A 9,767-nucleotide genomic window follows, 5' to 3' on the forward strand; every position below is an offset into this window, starting at 1 on the left:
CGAGTAATGATGGAAAGAAGGCCAAGATTCCTAAACCTCTTTGTTTGTGGGCTCTGGTGATCATTTGAGTCTTGTGTCTTTGAGTTGGGCAACAGTTGTTATACAGTATATATTTATAGTCTACTGTATTTAACCACTGGTATTTTCCTACAATGTACAGTGCATTCTGAGAATCCTACATCCTCAAATGCTGCCATTAATAGCTTTCATTGCTGATTCAAAGTTACTGCATCTGCCATGTGCAGTTAGTAAGAGAGGCAGGGCTATAACTTCTTTACTGAAACCAGAGACAAAAGGCAGATTTTTTTGTATAGGTTGAACAGATTGGAAAGCCCTTTGAGACAAATGTGTGATTTTTGATTTCTGGCTATATAAACAAACCTGACCATACACCTTAATTTTTGAACTAGAGTTGCTTTGGGTCCAAAACTGTTGCTGCAGTCAAGGCTGTGAACACCATTTCAAACCACATTTTTCCCTAATTGAGTTGAAAAGAAAGACCTAACCTTCACTGGTCTCTATCTTTTTACATAGCACTGAAAAACGACGGTTGAAGAGAGCTGTTTCTTTCATGGATATTATTCCCATGTGAATGTTTCTGACATTAAAATCAAGGGTACATGTGTAGCCACTGTACCCCAGCAACTTCACCCAAAGTCAGATTGTGTTACCACTCTGTCTGCTACTTGGGTGAAATTCCTCTTTATAAATAGCCCATGTACACACAAGTATAAATATTTTTAGTACTTGTTGTGGTTTGTTTTTGTGTTTTTCCAGAATTTTACATTTTTAACAATAATAATGTTGTAATGCTGACAATCCCACTGATATTTGTTGTTATGTTTTTGTCTCGGTGCTGCTTCCCTGACTGACTATCTGTTCCAGAAACATTTTTATCCCATTTCAATTTATTGGCCCTTTTTTGACTGTTTCTGACTAACATCAATAACACAAACCTCAAACACATTGTGGAGTTTACACTAGCAATGTTACATCAGTATGCATGCCTTCCATGGGTCATCACTGTGATGCTGTGGAAAGTCTTGTGCGTTCCAGTGAAATTGAGAGCGATGCTACTGGAAGCTATAGCTTATAACAGCTTAGTAGCTTTGGAAAAGGTCAGTCATGGCCATACAAAAGTGAAACACAGATTTGATCTGGCAGACTTCCGTGATTATATGTTGTGGTTAGAGATGCAGTAGCCTGAGCAGTGAAGGATTATTGTGTTTCTCTAGTTTAACAGGCAAATATAATTGTTTTCAGTGTTAGTTTAAATGTTTCCCCCAAATAATTATTCAGTAGATCCATAAAAAGCACGGCTTCTTTTAAGAAAATTAATAAAATATAGTCTTTATTAAAAACGCTGAGTGCATAATTAAGCAGGTAAATACAGAACTTTTGAATAGCACAATATATAACACAAATGAGTAACACTGTGTCATTAGGTAACACTACAGTGTTGTATTACAGCATGATAAAGGTCATGTCAGTCGCTTCAGGTCACATAAGCCAAAACTACACAAATGTGAACTTTGTACATGACTTACAGAAGAATGTTGAAAATGTGGGGTTGGTTTACGAGAGATCTGCCTGCAGTGACAGCTCTGTTGGTGTTTGGTTGAGTTTTGATGAGACGTGACATCTATATTGCCAATAATCTATCTGCTTCCACTTCAAACTTTAAACCACAAAGCGACAGTACTAAGACATCATAGTTTCAAGGCACAGAACAGACATTCAGAAAGTCATTTTCATCTCAAACACAAGCCGATATTATTAATAAATAATAGCTCATATTATATTTATATCATCATGACCCTGAGAATGTAAAAACTCACTGTCTTTTTCTTGCTTTTTGAAAGCCGTATTATACAAAAGTTGCCTTTCAGAGACATTTGGCTGGCTAGTGCTATAATAAATATTAAAGAAATGAACAAGGAAAGGCAATAAAAAGTATTTAGCAGGCATCTTAATGTTATATTATCGTTTTAATGAGCACAATTTGCCTGTTTCTCTTGGCCAGTTTCTCTCTTCAGGACCTGGAGTCCTATGGATTCATATTCATTGTGTTTCATTCTGCTTTTTCGTTCACTTCAGAATGTTTTCCTGGTGTGTCTTTGTCAAATGGTATAAAACATCACTGACCCTCCCTACACTTGAGTAACCAGTGGTTCCCTCAGATACATATTTCCTCCTCTGAACTCGGTGCTCTGTCCTCTACACAGTCCACCCAGCAGAGTCCCATTCAAAGGGCTGCAGATGCCTTCAATGGCATAATAATCTCCCTCTGGATCCATATGCCCTTCCTCTATTTCCTCATCTTCTGGCTCCTCGTCCTCCCGCAGGCTCGTCTGGACATGGGTGTACTCGGTTTGATCCACACATTCAGTCTCCCGATGGTAGAAGTAGCTAAAGTTGGACACTATGACAGGCACCGGTAGCGAAATGGTAAGCACACCGGCAATAGCGCACATCGAGCCTACCAACTTACCCCACACTGTTTCTGGGTACATGTCACCATAGCCCACTGTGGTCATGGTGACAACTGCCCACCAGAAAGCATGTGGTATACTGATAAAGGCTGTGTTGGCGTGGTCAGACTCAGCAAAGTAGATGGCGCTGGAGAAGAGAATGACGCCAATAAACAGGAAGAAGATAAGCAGGCCCAGCTCACGCATGCTGGCCTTCAGTGTCTGACCAAGGATCTGTAGGCCCTTAGAGTGACGTGACAACTTGAAGATCCTGAACACCCTCACTAACCTGATGACTCTGATGATGGCCAAGGATGTGGCTGGAGAGGCATCATTGTCCTTGGCCAGCTCTGTTCCCAGAGTGACGAAATAGGGCAGGATGGCACTGAAATCGATGATGTTCATGACATCTTTGAAGAAGTGCATCTTGCTGGGAGAGCAAGCGAAACGCATGAAGAGCTCAAAGGAGAACCAGCATATACATATGGTCTCCACCAGGAAGAAGGGGTCATGGAAAACATTTTGTGGAGGAGACATGTTCTCAGATATGTTCTTAGCCAGGGAGTGGTACTTGTAAAAATATTCCTGGAGAAAAGGACACAGGATAACAGAAGTATGAAATACATAAGAATGAATGATGCACAATTCCAGCTGTAATTTTGCAAATTGTTCTTCAAATTGTAAATACTTTAACCCTATATAAGGTAATAGTTCAACATTTTGGGAAATATGCCAACTTGCTTTCTTGTGCTGAGAAAAGTGATACTGCACCAATTTCAAGTTTGTAGGGTGAAGTATGAAGTGTAAAGCAAAAGCCAGCAGCCAGTTAGCAAACTTATCACAAAGACTGGAAGCGGAGGGAAACAGCTAGCCTGGCTCTTTTCGAAAGTAACAAAATCCACCTACCAGCACCTCTAAGGCTCACTAATTAACCCATCATATTGTTTTTTAATCTGTACGAAGACAAAAACTGAGTTCTAAAAACAACATCTCTTGCCTAGAAATAGTCAAAACCCTCCGCGAAACGATGAATTGACGTTTTTATACTTCGGTTTTTGAATGGATTTAAAAACAGAACAAAACAGATATGAGTTGTTACTTAGTGAGCATGGAGCAGAGCCAGGTTAGAGTCTTTATGCAAAGCTAAGCTAACCGACTTGTTGCTCCAGCTACATATTTACGGCATAGACATGAGAGTGGTATCTGTCTTCTCATCTATGTCTTGGCATAAAAGCAAACATTTTCCAAAATGTCAAACAATCCCTATAAATGTAGGCTATTACTATTATTATTATTATTTTATTATTATTAGTATTATTTTATGTCATTTTCCAAACTGCCACTGATACTGTTTTCATGCTATTCTAATAAACTACATAGAACTTTTTCTACTAACTAAGAAGTTATGTTGTCCACCATCTGATTGGTTCCCAGTTTTGGCAGCAACATAAAAGCGCTGGCATCTTCCGTGTCAGTTAGCATTACAATCAAGCATTGGATATTGGCTGTTTAAAGCGTCTTACACTTAAGATCAAATTAAAAGTGTGAAAACGGATGAAACGGATATAAAGGGATCAGTTTAGTATGCTGTAATGGGCAGTGTGTAACGTATAAAGTTTCAGGGTAGTTTAAATAAACTCAGAGTATTTCTTATGTCTTTCAGTAGCCGGTCAGTGACAGTGTTTATTATTAAAGGTGGACATCTATGTGTTGATTTGCTCCAAGGGCTCTCCTAAGACTAAATATAACCCTGTGAGATCTCCGAAGGGAAACATGAGAGTGTCTTGCTGCATCGCTCCTCATCCATCTCCAGCTTTGTCGCTATCTCCCTGGTCTCCCATGTAACGTTGCCAATGTAGCTCAGTGCTGCTGACTTGGACTGGAGTAAGTTACAGTAGTTTCCTGGCAGCTCCCCTGTGCAAAGGCAGCTTGGCCTAGCACAGCAGTCCTGGAGGAATGTGTTAACATGACCCAACGTAAGCGTCTCATCCTGTGAGACCTTTTAGTCTCTGGTTCTAAGCCACAGGAAGGCTTTGGCTCACCTTTGCCTGTGTGTTCGGTCACTTGTGTGACCTTTTATTTAAACACCTAACTGTATCCTCACTCTGTCTGTCCTTGCTCTCCTTTTATTTGTATTCCAGGCCTGGTACTCCCCATACCCTTTAAAGCTTCCTGAATCCAAGTGTATCAAATTTAACAGCTGACTAAAATAATCACACCATAAGCTTCCCTCAGTCTCTCTCTATCTCTCTGGTCTGCTTCCAGACATTTTAGCAAATAGTTGTCCCCATGTCAGTACTTTTCCTCTCTACACATTGTAGTACTCACCAAGTGTGTGTTTACCTAAACACCTGCTTGCCATGGTATCATGTTTCTATTTGACCCAGGCAGTCACACACATCCCATTCGAGACCGTATACCCAGGTGGTTTGAATTGAGCTTTGTTAAAAACTTTTAGCAGTTTTACTGTCTCTGTTTTAGCAAGAGGCTAGATGGCTGGATTATTAAAAAATATTGAGTTATATGTTTATTTTTCAAGAGAAAGAACCTCTTCAAAATAACTACTACTATTATTCTCTTATGTCCAACCTTTTACCTTTGACCTTTAATCCTGTTTCCTCTGTTTATGACATTCCCAGTTATTTTAATCATGCAGATGTTACCCACACAAATGCTCTCAAGGTAATCAAATTGCTTGTTTAAATGGAGGATACCTTCCAACATTCGTAATCATAATGCCATCCACCTAACCTTCAGGAAATTTGGAAACCCTAAAAACTTTTCAACCCTCCACCTTTGACACCTCTTTAGACTATCCTGTCTCCCAAACATAAAGTGCACTTTAATCACATTTCCTACCTCCCGCGTCTCTTTCTCATTCCTGAAGTCGGGCAGTGTCTCTAGGCAGAAGATGACGATGGACACCACAATCACCATAACACTGATGATGGCTATGATACGTGCGCCCGATGAGGACTCGGGGTGCTCAAAGAGCATCCACAGTCTTTTCTGGATTTCGTTTGCTGGCAGCGGTGTCTCCTCCTCCTTTGGAAAACCTTCATCCTCCTTGAAGCGGTTCATGATGTCCTCTCCAAGCTCATAGAACATCAGCTCATCCATGAAGATGTCCAAGGGTATGTTCGCAGGCCTCCGAAGCCTCCCCCCTGACTGGTAAAAATACAGGATGGCATCAAAGCAGGCCCGATTGCGGTCCAGGAAGAGCTCATTTCGAAGTGGGTCAAAGTATCGTGACCTCCGCCTGGGGTCACCAAGCAAGGAATCAGGGAATTGGGCTAAAGTGCGAAGCTGAGTTTCATAACGCATCCCTGAGACATTAATGGCCAGTCTTTCACTCAGCGCCCATCCATTCCTCCATAGTGACCCAGAACGCCGGCTCTCTTTCTTCTTCTCTTTCTCATTCCCTTTGATCTCCTTCTCGCCTTTCTCCTCACTGTTGAGCTGGTTCTTCAGCTGTTTATCGGTCTCTCCATCGGTCTCTTTGCTTCTGCCCTCTCTTTCGTCATCCTGTGGGTCACTGCTGTCCATCCCTTTGTGTATGCCAGGCCAGGGAATGCAACAAACCACTCTCCTGAGAACTTGTAGAACAACTGGACTCAAAAGCAAACCCTGTCTGAAATCAGAGCAAAAGTTCTATCAGTGGATTTGGTTTTCACTTGGCAAGCATTACAGGCGGTATTAGAAACAAATGGCTTAAGGGGAGACACTGTAGCAGTGTCTGTTTGTTTAGTAAACAGTTTCCATGACAGATCACACTTAACTGTACACATTCACCCAAAAAGCTGCTAAATTTCTTTGAAAAGTTATTTAATTATTTTATTTAAAAAGTGAACTGTGGAAAAAAAAATACAAACAACAAGCAATGTTAGTACCCAGTTAGTGAGATAAAGCTTTTACTCACTAAGTGTAAAACAGCTGCTGACAGACACTAATGGCACGGTGAAAAATCACATTGTTCGGCTCTTGTGGCTCGCTGTCTTCATGTCCGTCTGTTGCATACACAAAGTCCTTGATCAGCTTGTTTGGTCTACCGTCAGTCCACTGGCAGGCTGGCTAAACTTTTTGACCAGGTCCTACTCAAACTGTGCTTCCAGTTGTTTGCTCAGGGAACATCCACGATCTTGTCCTGTCCCTTCTTGAAATTTTTTTGGGAATGCTGTCCTGTTGAAATTCAATATCTGCTGCATCCCTCTAACCCCTCCCTGTCCATTCCCTCCATTTTAGCATTGGGGCAAGACAACCTTCAACCCCCCTATCAAATGTCACCCCTTGCCTGGCACTGCATGGTACACTGACTGACAGAGGTCCCTCACTGTTCCTCATTAAATCCTCAAAAGCATTTGATTTGAAGAAATTTACAAATTTGAATGAACAAACATACATAAGAAATAGCCTATTTTATTCAGATAAGCAGCAAATATTTAATGTTAGATTACTATATTTTTTTTGTTAATTTTACTAAATAACTAACAGTTGAAATTGTTCTGCATTAATTTGGGGGATTCGTATTGGCATACATTGTGATATGTTGGTTATTAATACTTTTGCAAAAACCCTTTTTCTTGCATCTTTTAGATTTCCCAAACTATAATTTATAATGTTATCTACATCAAGACAATCACAAACCCATGATAATATCACATTGCATGAAGACAATTCAAGAATGTGTTTACATTTATGTTCACTGAACTTATACTGTACAAGATAGAAACATTCTGGAAATTCCTAGGTGTGGAAATTACTACTTCATCATCTAACTAGGCCTGGTCCTAGGCATGGGAAAGGGGGGCAATACCCCACCAAAACAAAATTTTAAGAAACCCATTTTATTTTGTCCATATCAATTTGGCCAATCCTAAACATGCGACACTGAAATAATCAAAGTTTACTAATATCTGATATAAAAAATGGATATGGATCAATGGGTCAGTTTCATCAGTACTCAGTTGCTTAGACTACCATCCTAGTTTCCTCATATTCAGTGACTATGACGAAAAAATTTGGCGATCTAGTCAATGCCATCTGAAGAGTTCTGTAGCCTTGTCACAAATGAACCAACTGGGGGCCCCTAACCCAGACAGAAAAAAATAGGTACTACATTAAAAGCACAGGAGAAGTTCCTTGTAGTAAATGAGCTTCTTCTTCTGGAAAGCCGACATGATGAGCAGGATTTCTCTGCAGGCTTCTTTCTAAAACTGGTTGAATACACTCTGGCAAAGGGACGTTAAACTTAATGAAATTACAAAAGGTATTCCTCAAAATCAAAAATGCACAAAAACATACAAACTAAATAATTGAGACACTGGCTAATTTAGTATTACATGACGTCAAAAATAAATATAACAATGCACATCATACAAGGTTTAGCATTAAAAGCGATGGAACTAGAGACGAATTTGGGAATGTGGAAAATCTTTGGGGAATCCAATTAGGTTTGTCTGTAGTAGTATTGTTGGTCTGCTTGATCTTCATCAGTTAGATGCATTATAAGGCAAGGCAAGTTTAAAACATAAAAGCAAAATAGGAAAACATAAAATAAGACATTGAAATATAACTTTTAAAATAAAAAGAAAATAAAAACAGGATAAAAGAGGACATTAAAAGCTACAGTGCAGTGTAAGTTATTAATCTACAGCCTTAAATTTGATTTAATTAAAGGCAGTGGTAAAAAGAACAGTCTTAATTTAAAAGAACTGACAGTTTAAATTTAAAATTGACAATGCCAATTCACTGTAGCTTCTATATTGGATAAAGGGAGAAAGTGTATTTTTAATACCATTCTTTGTAATAATAGATAATTAGATATAACATAAATAAAGTTTTCATCCTATAAGAGAGGATGGAGGTGGATTTAAAATGTAATACCTTATGAGCTTATGTGTTCTGTGGTGCTTCCATGGTGCACGTTATAGCTAACAGTCCTCATAGAGTGCCCTCATAGTCCTAAACTCCAGAAATAGGTTAATATTTTTACCACAGGCTTCTCTCTTTCATAACCCTAACCTCAGCCATGCTCCTCAGTCCCTCTCTTCAGCCACCCTCTCTCATCACAGGCTCTCTGCATTGCTCTGTGTCCCTGTCTCTACCCCTAATGCCTCAGACCTTCCATCCTCAACGTGTCTACCAGATGCTCTCGGAATTTCCCTTCTTTCCCTGTCACCTGATTGCCACACCCAACAACACACCTGTTCCAACTTCCATCATCTGCTCTGCGCTAACCTGGCCCACCTTGCCCACTCCTCACCTGCAACTCATTCCCTCATCATGCAGCTGTTTCTTGTTCCTGTGCTGCAGCAGAGGGGTCCCGCCCATGCTATGCTATCCTATAACTGTGTACCTTCATGCCTGCCGGTCTGCCTACTAACACCTGACTGTAAGCTCATTCATGAACAATAAATCATCGCACCATGTTTGCCTGTTCTGTCTGCATTTCAGGTCTAACCCCCATTGTCCTGCATAACCCAACCCAACCCAAACTCAATGGGATTTTTTGATAATTTGTGAAAAAAATCTTGTTGACCGTCATTAAGCATGTCATTAGATTTGAAGGATATTTGTTGGTGCAGCTTTAAGGGATTTTGGTGTGACTTTAAGGATCATTTTATTAATTATGACTCTATTACTTGTTGAAAGAAAGCAGAAAGTGCTGTATTAGCTACCGACTTTGTAATGTGTAATACTATGTAGTAAAACTGGTGTTTTGCAGTTTTGGCACTGTAGTATAATGTTAGCCTAGCTGTATTGTTAGAATTTGTGTAGCTATTTTGCTAGGTGTGCATTAAATTGTAATCTAGAGAGGGCAAGTAATAGAAGCTGTGTTAGAAAGTTGTATTCATGTAGTAGCTGTTGAAGTACAAAATAAGGTTTTATTTTTGGGTAGTTTTGTTGCAATGTAGAAAGGCAATCACTAGCAATTACATGAAGTTATTATCAGGTAAGTGTGATCATGTTTTTATAAGCATCATTAATCATTATCTAGCTAATGCAAGTTTTATTTAGCTTTCATTTCAAGGATAATGCCTCTTGAAAGAAAATAGGACCCTTGTTCTGCCTCCATCACCTTCAAATCATGACCAGCCCTTCCAGTCTCTGAATCTGCTGCTCATGCCCATAGGATTGCTATGTATCAAATATGCTTCAGCAGGCACCAAAAACAGCCACCAATTTTAGGTACTTAAGGGGTTACATTTAATGAACTGTCTTATGCAATGTAACCTATTTTGATATAAACCAAAAGAAGAACAACAAAATGTCTCCTTGAACTAAATAATTAAAAAT

At 39.6% G+C, this 9,767-nt stretch overlaps 1 protein-coding gene across 3 annotated transcripts; it reads right to left on the reverse strand.

Moving 5' to 3' along the window:
- Positions 1–1,330: 1,330 nt before the first annotated feature.
- LOC123983610 (potassium voltage-gated channel subfamily A member 1-like) lies at positions 1,331–8,678 on the reverse strand. Of its 3 annotated transcripts, none has more exons than XM_046069889.1 (4): positions 8,355–8,678; positions 6,391–6,478; positions 5,331–6,102; positions 1,331–3,056 (listed from the first exon to the last, which is right to left on the reverse strand). In XM_046069889.1, exons 3-4 carry the CDS (start codon positions 6,015–6,017, stop codon positions 2,151–2,153), a joined length of 1,593 nt encoding a protein of 530 aa, XP_045925845.1. In that variant the 5' UTR covers positions 6,018–6,102; positions 6,391–6,478; positions 8,355–8,678; the 3' UTR covers positions 1,331–2,150. The 3 variants fall into 3 exon arrangements, with proteins under 3 accessions (XP_045925845.1, XP_045925844.1, XP_045925843.1); XM_046069888.1 differs by having other exon boundaries at positions 6,391–7,699; XM_046069887.1 differs by lacking the exon at positions 6,391–6,478 and having other exon boundaries at positions 8,355–8,677.
- Positions 8,679–9,767: the final 1,089 nt, after the last annotated feature.

Source organism: Micropterus dolomieu, linkage group LG14, assembly GCF_021292245.1.
Source record: "Micropterus dolomieu isolate WLL.071019.BEF.003 ecotype Adirondacks linkage group LG14, ASM2129224v1, whole genome shotgun sequence".
NCBI lineage: Eukaryota > Metazoa > Chordata > Actinopteri > Centrarchiformes > Centrarchidae > Micropterus > Micropterus dolomieu.